The sequence below is a fragment of the Lycorma delicatula genome, chromosome 1 (genome assembly GCF_047948215.1).
Source record: "Lycorma delicatula isolate Av1 chromosome 1, ASM4794821v1, whole genome shotgun sequence".
In the NCBI taxonomy this organism is placed as follows: domain Eukaryota; kingdom Metazoa; phylum Arthropoda; class Insecta; order Hemiptera; family Fulgoridae; genus Lycorma; species Lycorma delicatula.
The window spans coordinates 197,016,026-197,029,624 of NC_134455.1; the positions used below are offsets into that span (position 1 = coordinate 197,016,026).

The 13,599-nt window shown below is 28.3% G+C and overlaps 1 protein-coding gene across 5 annotated transcripts in view; it reads left to right on the forward strand.

The window, feature by feature from the left end:
* The window catches only part of GLS (glutaminase), a 102,564-nt gene that overhangs the window by 69,010 nt on the left and 19,955 nt on the right, over positions 1–13,599 (forward strand). For all 5 annotated transcript variants that reach the window (XM_075369749.1, XM_075369758.1, XM_075369766.1 and 2 more), the window contains 3 exons: positions 4,476–4,634; positions 8,728–8,904; positions 13,413–13,544. In XM_075369749.1, the coding sequence (XP_075225864.1) occupies positions 4,476–4,634; positions 8,728–8,904; positions 13,413–13,544 (468 nt within the window). The remainder of the gene's footprint in view (positions 1–4,475; positions 4,635–8,727; positions 8,905–13,412; positions 13,545–13,599) is intronic.

Sequence of the window (13,599 nt, forward strand, 5' to 3'; positions counted from 1 at the left end):
TAAAGAATTTTTGAAACTATAATTACATAGTTTTTAGGAATTTATTTTCACAGCTGCTTTTTCCTTTTAATTAATCTTGTTTGAGGTTTGTTTAAGCCTGATCCTAATTGATTAGGTGTCACCTCATTCACAAATAATATGCTTAGGATTTTAGCTAACAAAATATAATTTTACTAAAAACACAGTTTTCCAAGAAAAAATAAATGTGACCATTTTAAAATTAGAAATCATAAAGTATCCACATTTACAATAAATCCCAGGATGTAAATCAAGAGTCATGCATTAAAAGTATAATTAAAAAATCAGAGGTTGATGTCAAGGCTTGAAGTTATGTATTACTTTTTTTTTAAATAATAATTAATTTCTTACTTACAAATTATTTTATTAAAATATAAATTGTAATGTAATTACTGAATGTAATGTTATTACATTATTATTATTATTTCAATGTTAAAATAATAATAATACAGCAGTAATTTGATAATTTAGTATGGGTTGACAGGAAATCCCTTTGTGTTAGTTAAGAAATTATGACGAAAGATGCAGCTTACCTTCTGTATATCTAATACGTCTGTGAGGGTTCCACCATGTTCAAAGCACAGCTGTATGTGCCTTCATGTCCAGTTGTACATCCTCAATAGCATTTCAGGAGAAGATCATTTCTAATGCTGATCAAACAGCATTGTTGAACTGCTCATTGTTGATGTATCTACATTATCAAATGTCTTCTTTTACAAAATCCAAGAGTGCATTGTCAGGTATGGTGAGGTCAGAGCTTCTTGCTGACCAAAGCAATAGACCCAGTAACTCTTCTGACCTGTGTCTGATCCAGTGATTCAAAAAATTTCATTGAGTCACCTGGACATTTTCAGAGCAAAATGCACTAGAGCACCATCTTGCTGAAACATAATGATGTCAGCAATCCTTTTGCCTTTAATTCTGCAAGGAACCACTCATCGATCATTCTCAGATAATTGTGTTGATTAACTGTGCCATCAAAAAAATAAGGACCAAGGGGATGGATCTTCAGCTGTCATCCCTGTCCAAATCATAACATGAAGTGGATGATGTTCAATTTCCTCAAAAAAGTGAGGGTTATCTTTCATCAGAAAAAAATGTCAGTTATGAGAGCTTCAATAAATCGCACACACTCATCTGAGAACATAACATTCTTTTTATCATTTGCTCTCAGTAAGCATTCAAGCAGTAACTGAAATGCATAAACACATTGATCAAGGTCATTGTCACTCTACTCACTGTTTGGTGCATGAAAAACACTTCATGTTGCAAAAGCCTTTTTCTGCTATGACAGTAACGTTTGCCATGATGGTGACAATTTCTAAAAATGGACAAAGAAGTCATTCATAATGTTATCCAATGTTTTACCAATGTGTGGACATTTATGGACCCACTGACAAACTAATAAACATTCTTTGACAGTACCACCACGAATTTACACACAGGATGATCCCCACCACAGCTTAACCTTCCCACCTTTTCTAGCAGCAGTGAGCGATGTCAACGGTAAGAATTGAAAACAGTAGAGCTTGATTAAGCTGGATTTATTACAGTGTAAAGGGACTTCCCACCCACTCTGTAGATACTATTAAAATATTAAAGAAATTAACTTTTTTTAATGTATTTATCTCTTCGGCTGTACCATAAATGCTTTTGTACATAGTTTGTACCATTGCAGAGGCATTATCTTAAAGTATTCCCAGTTTTTGTATTTCCTCATCATAGGACAAAGCTGTTGGTGAAAACAATCAATTGTATATTTTACTCTGACATCATCATAATCTTCAAAGTTCTGGCCTGAAAAGAGAATCTATTTAGAAAAAGACAGATAAAAGTCACACAGTGTTAGTCTAGATAATAAGACTGCACAGGCATGATCCATTTATTCCCACCCAAATTATAATATGATTTATTAAGTTTGGACATTTATATCATTGATGATTAACATGAGGCAACTCAATACTGCTACTGAGTACCTTGCATTTATTTTCTGAACTAGACAGTGCTTTGTCTGATGTTACAGTTTCTGAAGTGACTCAGAGTAGGAGACAGAAGTTTTTTATGCTTCATCACAAGAATTCACTAGGCAAAACTTCTTGTCCTTTAAAAAAACATAATAACTTGTGTTGACATTGCCTGTTTGAGTTTGAGCCTATTTTTATTATGAAACGTGCTTCTACTGCATGTATTATTCTAATCTTAGTCATGCAAGGCACCCATGTCTCATCACCAGTGACAATCTCATTTGAGAATTCATCAACTTCCTGATGCCTCAAGTACTGCCATCTCACTTTGTTTTATGCCCCTTATAAAGAATCTTCACCATTCAGATTGAGATAATTTCAGGTTATGAAATGGTTCAACTGTAATTTATGGAGAATAGGCACTGAGATTTTAGGAAAGATAAAACAAGGATGAAATTGTGAATTATCTGTTCTAGTGAAGTTTTGAGCAGATAGCATATACCAGACTCCTCTTTGGTACAAGACTACACTCATACATATCATCCTCATTCATCCTCTGAAGAATTATCTAAACGGTAGTTACCGGAGGCTAAACAGGAAAAAAGAGACTCCTCTTTGGTGGCTGGAACTAAATACAACATTTTAGTACATTTTTCATTGATCTGGTCCCTTTTATTCATGATTCCATCACTCATGATATTTTAATATATGTATTTCATTTCTGGTGATATTCTGCTTTAATGCTTCATATATTAAAAACTGAATAGACAGTTCCAGTTGCCAGGCTACCCGATAAATATTTTCAGTGTACAAAAAAAATACATTAATACAAGTTTTTCTCAGTGTAGGTATAGGTTTGCTAAAATATGAGAAAGATCATTTGTGTGGAGTGATGATCACAGAGCTGTGATCAAGATATTTGTAGATCAGAGTTACTTCCCAAATACGTCTCTTACTTATATTTCCTCTTACCTTTTTAATGATCACTAAAAATTTTAAAAAAATCATGCATTTAAGATGCAATAAAAATTATTTTATAATTGATTTTATGAACACTGCATATAGATGAGGTAATCTGTAATTATGATTTCCTGAAGTGAATATAATTTTTCTTTCTTAAGAAGAATATAAACCTGTGGAAATATCTCATAATCTATCTGTAGACTCTGAAGTATAGATTTGTGACATCATAAGGATAAGTTCATATACCATGAAATGATTCAACTTAACCATGGTTAGCCTTAATTGAGTTATGAGATAGCAAAAGCTGCAAGTCAGTTTGTCTGCTTTAATCTGAATCATCTGTTGTAGAATACAAAATAATTTTTAAGTTCTTAAATCCATTTCATTAATTTTTCTAAATCAAGGTATTTCCCACTTTTGAAAGCCTATCTTAACATTTTATAAAACAGATTTTGATTTAAATATGTTTTATAAAAACTCTTTTCAATTGGCTGAGAATTTTTTTTTCATTTCTTATTTGCTTTTTTCTTTTACCATTCTTTTTTTACAGCAAGTTGATGCCCAACTCCCATTCTCTCTTTCTTTCATCTCACAAATAAGTTTTTATTTAAATTGAACCACACAGTAATTGTATTTCTTATTTTCATTTAATTACTTTACTTACCTAAACTCATGTATTAAAAAATATTATTAAACAATAGACTAAAAATAACAAAATATTGCAGAAATTATAGATTGATTCAGTTGCTCTCAAGATCAATTTTAAATACTATTTATTATTAGTGAGTGGTAAGTTGACAATAGGTAACAAGCTGCTTAGTCAGATTTACAACCAGATTAATATATTAGTGGTTGATAGTTATTGTTTTCTGGTCGAGGAAATAAGAATTCTTATACATTGAATCCCATTTGTGAGTCTGGCGAGAGAGCTTAAATCTACTTTTCTATACTAGCATGTGAATTAGAAACGCACTGTGATAACTTAGATTTGGTCTCTGATCTGAGTGCCCCAATTTATTAAAATTCTCTTCACATTTCTCAAATTCACTTTTTTCTGCCCGTGAATCTCTATAGTCAATTTCCATGTTAATCTACACAGAAATATGTTTAGAAAACTACGTATCTCTCATTCTTTAATTTATAAAATGGAATTATAAGTTTTTGTATTTGATAGAAAAAAATTTGTAGGTTCTCACAGATTTATTTAAAAAGTCGTCTGTTTTGAAAATTTGAATTAAAACTGTTGGCATTAAAAGGAATAAAGGTTAGTTTATTTGAAATAAATATCATTGTTAGTAATTTGAGATCCAACAGTTTTATTTTGTTTCATTTATTCTATATGAGCAGACATCTTATGATTTTTTTTAATTTTTAAAACTAAATGCATTTTTATAATATCTAATTTATTATTTACTCAGTTGAACTAAATAAATTTAAATCTAAATTGTTTGTATGAAGCTGTGAGTAATATAATATTTTTTTAAAAATCCTTTTAATTGGTATAAAATATAATCTGATTTATTCATTTAGAAACTTGCTGGAGGAGAATATCTTGGCTTTAACAATTCAGTGTTTTTATCTGAAAGAGAATCTGCTGATCGAAATTATGCCCTTGGATTTTACATGAGAGAACATCAATGCTATCCTGAAAAAACCAATTTAAAAGAATGTATGGACTTCTACTTTCAGGTAAATATTTTGTCAAATAGATTTTATGTAAAGTGAAAGTTTTGAGAGTACAATGTAAGAAAAGAAATTGTCCAAAATTATCAAGTTACTTAAGTTCATAAAAATTTTGCTAAGCATGACCTGTTGGTGTAACTATGTAATTATAGTTAATATATAAAAAAATTGCTTACAACAAATGTATTTGACGCATTCAAGTGCATTCGGAATTACATTCCATCCTCAGAAACTCACATTATTTGTCATATTTGTAACAATAATTAAAACTTCACTTTTTAATTATATGAAAGTTGTGATATTTGTATAATTATAACAGTTGGTCATCGTATTTTAAAATTATATCAACGTAAACGTCCTGTTAATGTGGTAGTCACATATGTTATGTTGAGACCGTACAATAACAAAGTCACTTTAGATAAATAAGGGGTAAGTATATAGTTTGAAATGCGTGGATTGCAATTTAAAGTGCATTGGCATGAACATTCGTTCATTTTCAATAATAAAAAAGCTTCTAATTTGTATAAATAAAGGTCATGTAGATAAATCCAATTTTGCTAAACATATAAATAGTAACTGTAATTATGACCCAGATAATTTTATATAATCCATTACTCTAATAATATACATAACACTAACATTTTATTAAATACCATTTATATGTAAATAATAAATTAATAAGTGAATAAGTGAACAGACAACATCTGATAACAATGTTTTATACAGGCAGGTATTAAATAATAACTAAAGATTAGGTTGGTCAAACCGATCCCCTTCCCTTTTAAAATAACAGTTGAGACCACTACATTGACAGGACATTTACAATGACATGATTTCAAAATACGATGACCAACTGCTACATTTATGCAAATATCACAACTTTCAATTAACATGTGAAGTTTTAATTATTGTTACAAGTATGACGAATAAAGTGAGTTCCTGAGAATGGAATTTAATTCCAAAAGCGCTTGAACGCGTCAAATTTATTTGTTGGTAATCAGTTTTTTATATATTAACTATAATTATATACTTAAGTTCATTTGTTCAATCTATACATCTATCATACAAAAATTATGTTTTGATCTCATATATTTTCTCTAGCTATAATGCAGCAAGAACGTTGTAATAAGAAAGATTATATTAATATATTTATATGTAAATCTACGAACATATGTAGAATGTAGTTGTAGAGATATTTTGTACTGAACTATATTTTGACAGTTTCTTATGAAATTTTATTTCTGTGAACAAATCTTATAAATTAGTTTTTTCTCTAATTTATGATCATTTCAAACAGAGGATGGTCAAAATTTATCTATCATCCAGAGTAACTGATATATTTCATAGATTAAATAAGGACAATATTAAAAATCCTCTAATAATCTATAAAATTATGATGTAATAGAAAGGAAAAAAAGTTTAACTGTTTATTTGAACTTCTCATACCTAATTGTTGAAATCTGTAAAGTTGTGAAGTTAGCAGCACTAAAATCATAACCTATTTCTTGGAAATAGAACATGGATCATGTTAAGTGGTGTCTGTAAGGTATCTGACATTCATTTTTTTTCTTTGTTGTCAAATTATTAACGCATGTGATTCAGAGATGCTGTATTATCTCCTCTAATCAGTTCTTCATCACCTGAACAGATCAGATTTGTTATTTCGTAGACGTAACAATTCAGATCTAATTAAATGCACCAGTTGTAGTTAATTTCACACATAATAAGAGAAGAAGATTTTATGTATAATGACAATGATAAAGGTGAAAAAGAGTCAAGATAGATTTTTGCGATCAGTTATACAAGTTATAAAAATGTTTAGTTGTAAAATTAATTGTATTTTACTGTAGAGATGTTCATGAGGCTCTTTTTCTTTTCTGTAATAAGTAGACAATAAGATGACTGCTTTTAATTTTATATAAAATATTTCTTTTTGATAATCATTGAAAAACCTTTTTCACTGTGTATTATAGTGAACTGATAAATCATATTAAGCTCAAACTGATTGTTTTCTTACTTAACATTGATTTTTCAAATTTACAGTTATTCTTTTACATTATAATTTGGGATGTGTTATAAATTAATTTTTAAATAAAATAAATATTACTTCAGTAACAAAAAGAATTTTGATGTTAATGTAAAGGCACCTCATTTTGTAAGATAAAATTCTTTATTTATGTATTTGATTTCTCTTGTTGCATAATATCTTAATTCCCAAAGGAATATGTCATAAGATTATGCAAAATATAATTACAGTACATAAAATAAAATATATAAGATTACCAAACACAAACAAAAGAATGAAAAAAAATTCAAAATATAATATTTTATATAGATAAAAATGATGAAACATCAACTGCCTTGTCTGTAGGTCACAAGATTACCAGTTGCAGCACAGCAGTGAACCAATAAATCTTTCTACTGTGGTAATTAACTTTAAAAATATATCTACATACATACATATTAATAATATTAAGTTCAACAACTGCTGTTTTTAGTCAAAAATTCATTAATTGTATTATAGCTTTTCTCTTAAAAAACTTCAACTTGCTTTTTAAAATGTTTATGGAATCAATTTTTCTATCACCTAGAGGAAACACGAGTACATTGCTTTTTTTTTACACCTGCATGACAAAGGAGTTTTTCAAAAGCAGCATTTCTGTTCAGTGGAAGCAAAATTCATCTCTGTAGGGAGTATTGTAATTGTGATTTCCTGATAAGCATGTAACATTAGATGAATTGGATTTTCAAAATATAATTATATAAATAATTACTAGAAAATGTAAATTTATTTAAATGTAAAGTTGAGCTTGCTTGAACGTATTGGATATTGATGATAGTGAATGGACACAATTAATGACATGAACAATTGTTTTTTTTATTCTGAAACTCATGTGACTGTCCTGGATGAACCCAAAAAAATGACTCCATAAGTTAACAATGAATACACATAACCATAACACACCATTAGTAAGAAGCTAATTCTCAAATAATGAGACAAAGAATTCTGCAATAATGAGAATTGCAGAATAAGCTTTATTCAGGCTGTTTATAATTTGGGGTATGTAGTTATTGTTTCTTTTATATCCTTCATCTACAACAATACTGAGGAAGGAAATTCAGACTCTAGTATATTCATACATTTATTTTTTTTTTTAACATCCAAAGATTGCTGTACTTTCAAACAGCATAATAAATTAGAGCATTTTCATCTTTATTTCCAGAGCAATGGAAGGCTTATGCAAAGTAGGTTTAAGATACTCACCATAAATCAGTTAAAAAATAAATATAAGTGGGTTACTATCACACAATAAACACCTAGGTACTTTAAAAAAAAAAAAAAAGGTAAATAAAGGAGAATACTCCAAATACCCTTAGTTAAATAATCTCTGTAAATGAATCCCTTATGCTGGTTTGGGAACCGAAAGGAATATCTTTCTAACTTTGAGTTATGTTTAACCTAACTCATCGCTGTTATAATAAAATGTAATAATTATTAAACTTCTAAATAGATCAAATGTTTAGTGTAAAATAATTTTATTTAAAATACTTTTAAAAATCATTTGAAATTCTTAAAAGTAACTCCACTGGCATATATGTTTTCATTTGCAAGATTTTGTTATAGTTATGGATTTATAAGATTAGTACTGTAAGTTGCATACAATAATGATTATTACACTTGCACGTATGTAAAAGTATAATTAATGTTACCTAGCTAGTTCTTCTGTTTCCAATTAGAAAAAGATTCCAGTGTTGTTTGTACGATGAATTTGTAGCGACTCTGCTTTTCATCCAAATGTTCATTTATCAGAAAAAGTAATTAGCATCACCAAACAGTCTTTAATAGAGAATTAATCTTCCCTAAAATTTGTAGTAAAAGAAAGACAATTAGCTGCACGAAAAAAATTGTATTTCATTTTAGTGCAATTTCCACAATGAAAAACAAATTATTTTTCCCAAGTTTACTTGATGTAAAGAGTGTAATAACAACAATCATAATTTTTTAGTGAAACAGTGCTACTACTTCACTTTGATCCAAATAGTTTTTAATTGTTGTTTCCTACAATTTTATTTGTAATTTTTTTGTTTGTTGAATTAGTGTTGTGCTATGGAAGCAAATTGTGAAAGTATGTCTGTAATGGCTGCAACATTAGCTAATGGTGGAATATGTCCAATCACTGAAGAGAAAGTTTTAAAACCTGATTCCATTAGAGATGTTTTATCATTGATGCACAGTTGTGGAATGTACGATTACTCTGGGCAGTTTGCTTTTAAGGTAACATTAAAAAGACATCATACTTTTTAATAATTTTTGTTGAAATTTTTAAAATTTATATTTTTAAAACATCCATTAATTATCAAGATTTTTTCTTTCTCGTTTCCCATTGTTTTAAAATAGTTACATTTGTGTTATTTAATAGAAGTATGAACTTATGATTCATATTGTGAGGCCAATTTAGGAGGTTCATACTCTAGAGCTCTGAAGGCCAATTGCTGTCTACGTCTACAAGCATTTGTTAAATATTAGTATGCCAGTGATAGCTTCTGTATCACTGGCATCATATACTTCCTGTAGACTACTTATGAACTCCTGTTTATAAAGAAATTATGTATTGTTTAAAGTTAGAACATTTTGCATATTTTAAAAATGAAGTAACACAAATTTCAAAATTACATAATGAAGTTACATTGTACAAAAGATCTAGTCTAGTTTAAGAAACAGAAGTTGCCTGGTTTTAGTTCACTCTTGTGACATATTTTCAATGTCAGCTTTTATAATCTTCCTGCCTGTGAATAGATCATCAGTTTTTTTAAATAATCCTCCATAGAAAGGAAATTCAATCTTTTTACTTCATTTCACATTCAACAGGTATTCTGTACTTAGACAGAAAGGTTTTTCTTGCTGCAAAAGTTTTTCATAGCCTAAATAATAGTTAGAATACTGACAAAAAAATACCTCTGTTGCTTAAAATGCATGAATGCAATATCATATTTATTAATTCCAGCATTTGTCTGGTATACTGAGAATTTATATGAAATTTCATTGTTTTCTGATGGTTAAAAAAAATTTTTTAACAAAATCAGGTATTACTGAAATTTCAAATAACATTTTAATGGTTAGATTTGCATTAAAATTTTTATTGGAAGAAAGTTGCACTGTACTGTTTTCTATAAGGTTTTAAGTAAACTCAAGGTTAATTTAAAAACAAATCATGTATGTTGAAGTGTTAATGCAGACCTGACTTTGCCACTGCTCTGTGATTTCTCTCTTTACTTAGATAAATACAAAGTAATTTTTTTGTAGTGCTATAAGTATTGGATTGTACATAATTGTTATTAATATTTACTTTATATTCTTTAAAGCTTGAAAAATATATTTACTTTTAGAATTTCATTATAAGTACATTAATTCCCAGTTCAAAAAGCAAATTACAAGAGATGCAAGATATGTAGGTGCAGTTTTGCAATATTATTTTTGGGGTAACATGTTATGTATATTTTTTGGGGAAATGTATGTTATGTTGTGACTTTAGGTTAATTTACTTAAGGTTAACAATTAAAAGTCAATAACACTAAAGTAATGCGTATTGCAGGTGTAACTTCTTATTCAAAAAATATAATTAACTATGCTAATTACATTTTAATATAAGTTAATGTTCATGTTTACAGAATATATAGATAAACATATAAAAACTTTTTTGAGATTAACCATAGTATAATTATTACTCATCATATTTATTAGTTTGATAAAATTGTATTATGTTTACAATGGAAGTTTTATAAAACAACTTGTAAAAAAAGTTTGTTGAATTTTTATATGAAGCAATAGAATGTACACAAATTGAAAATTTCTTTTGAGCAGTTCTGTGTTTATGTAATTAAAGTTTTACTCCAGACATCAATTGTAATAAGTAATAGTAAGATACTATTAATTAATATATATATGATGAATATATCTAATTAATTTATTTCTAAACTTTTTCCAGAATTATAACAATAATAATGATAACTGCAATAGTAGCAGCTGTAATATAATAAGCATTAAGTAATAAGTTACAAACAAATAAATTCTATGGATCAAGTTACACTTACAAATATTCCCTTGTAAAAATAAATTAAAAAATCATTCAAAGGCAAAAAATTAGAATATATTAAATTAATAAACGCTGAAAGTGGAAAATATACGCTTTATATTTATAAAATTTTAATGCTATTAAGATTCAAACAGAAAAACCAGGGCACTTTAAATTATTATAGTCAATCTATTTTTATTTGATATTAATCAGATGTATAAATTTTGAAGGAAAACTATTATTATTTAACTTATTTACCTTAATAAGTGCTTAAAAAATTGCAAATACACTTTCAGCCTGAATTTAAAAATTTATATTGCACATCTTACTATTTTGAGTGAGTGGAATCATCAGAATTTGGTTTTAAACATTGGCTTTAGTTCTTCCAATTATATTAACTTTTATAACAGAACTGAGGTAACTCCAGGAAATAGTTACAAAAGGACAAATTTTGTGATCAAGAAACCATAAAATGTATTGTGTTAGGAGGTGACATGGTAAAAAAATATTTTCCTTGCAACAGCCACTGAGTTCTTTGGTCTATGCATGACTGAACTCTCTTGTAAAAAATACTATGCATGCATCAGTGTGCTGTAGTCCAAAGTTGCTCAGTGAACTGTCTATTACTAACTCCATCTTACTCAAAGAAATAGACCCTCTGACCTTAAAGGCTTTTGCCATACATTAGCAGACAGTTACACATATCCAGTGAAGCAGACATTCCTGAAGTAAACACAAATTTTTGATTGCTGGATAAACAAATTCTGTTTTAGATACACTCCAAGTAAAAGTGCAACTCATCAACGATGATTGCATCCATCAACAATAGCAGAGTTTTGGCAAATTCTAAGTAGTTGGTCCATTCACATACAATTAACTTTTAAGCACATATAACTTTTTAAGGGTGGAATCACTAATCCAAATGTAAAATTCATCAATAAAAAGTGGCATGCCAGGAGGCAAATTAATGTAAACGTTTGTCAAAAACTTCTCTAACAGCTTTGCAACATAACTTCTTGCAATGTAGTTGCATCTGTAGCAAATAAAATGGAACATATCCTGCCAAGAGTTTATTTTCATTATTGATCTTGAAGACTCTCCAATTGCAAAATTTTCTTCCAAGAGAAGCTTAGCCATGTATATTGAATTGTAAAAAAATAATTACTGTATTTTATCAGCAGAATTAACATTTCTAAACCAGTTATCATGATAAGTCTAGTAAACATTGTGAACATTCTTATTTATTATTACTGTTTTTACTCAATTATTAAATTCATTTCTAATAAAGTTACTGCATCTAACTTCTACTTACTCTACATATCATATGTTTATTTCATGTTTTGGTGGTTTTATGGCATATTTTATTTCTTTTCACTTACTAAAAAGTTACAATAAAAAGACATTAAACGGTTTTTTGGGCATTTTGGGAGTTTACCGTGGATTTACAAAATTGCTGTTTATATATTTTAATAAACCTGACATTAATGTGTGTTTGAACCAAATTAATAGCTTACAACTTTATGATTAAAAAATTTAATTTTGGTAGCCATTTTGAGGTGAACATGATGGCCAGTGCAGCCATTCATATATTTTTATAATCCTCTAATAATGCTTAAGTCAAATTCGAAATCAAGGTCCGAAACAAAAAGTGTACACATACATACATATGTATTGAATTCAATAACAAACTTTTCATTTGTTGATAAATAACATATTGACAGAAAAAATATGTTACACTGTTCCGTTGCAATTGAAATGGCCAAGTTTATGCTGGTGAAGGCATATTCCTGCTTCCTTATTTAAGCCATATGGGAACAACAGTTATTTAATAAGCATTACGATTCCTTGCCAGACTCTACACATTTAATATTAAGATACAAATTTTGCTTTAGCATAAACGTGCAAAGTTGTACATTATACAAATTAAATTTTCCTGTTTTGTCTAATTATAAAAATACAATAAATGTAAAGTGTATTCCACTTTATCCTGTAATTTTTTAACAATGTAAACTAAGAACTTGAGGCTTAAATAAAAATATTCAGAATAAGTACTTTTAAAATGTAATGTTGATGGGCACTTGTGTGTTTAATAACTTTCCCAAATGTTTGGAATGAAGTTATAACACAAAAATAACTCATAATTTTTGAATGGAGAATTACATTACATACTGCAAACTTAATTGCTAGTGACTAATGGTTGATGATTGTTTGGCAGTCAAACTACACATCTAGTTACAGATTTTTATTATTGTGTAAATTTTTCTTGATTTGTTTCATTTTGTATTATTTTAATTACTGTTTAGCATAACTCATTCTTTGACAGCTTTAATGCTTTTCTTTTTCCTTCCTGTTCTCTTCTAATGCTTTAATAATAAACAACTAAATGGTTAACCTCAGTTCACTTCCAAATGGATTTTGAATATAATGAAAATTGAAAACTACTGTTTAGACTTTATTAGAAGACAATGATGTTTACTGTGTGTGTATATATGTGTGTGTGTATGTGTGATTGTATTTAGTGTTCTTTTTAAACTTTTTTTTGTTAACAAAACAATCTTTGTGGTTTTAAGTTTACTTAAATAATTGTTGCAACGTAGTACTCGCAGATAACTATTCATTTTTATTATAAGTTAACTAAAAGTAAATTTATAAATTCTCAGTAATGTGTATTTTTTGTTGAAATTTTAATTAATTTTTTTTAATTTTACAGGTTGGATTGCCTGCCAAATCTGGTGTTTGCGGCGGAATGCTTGTAGTTATACCAAACGTAATGGGTATCTGTTCATGGTCACCCCCGCTGGACCATATGGGTAACAGTTGCCGTGGTGTTCAGTTTTGTGAGGTATATTTTCCAATATATTTTATCATGTTTCCCAATTATTAATAAATAACCATCT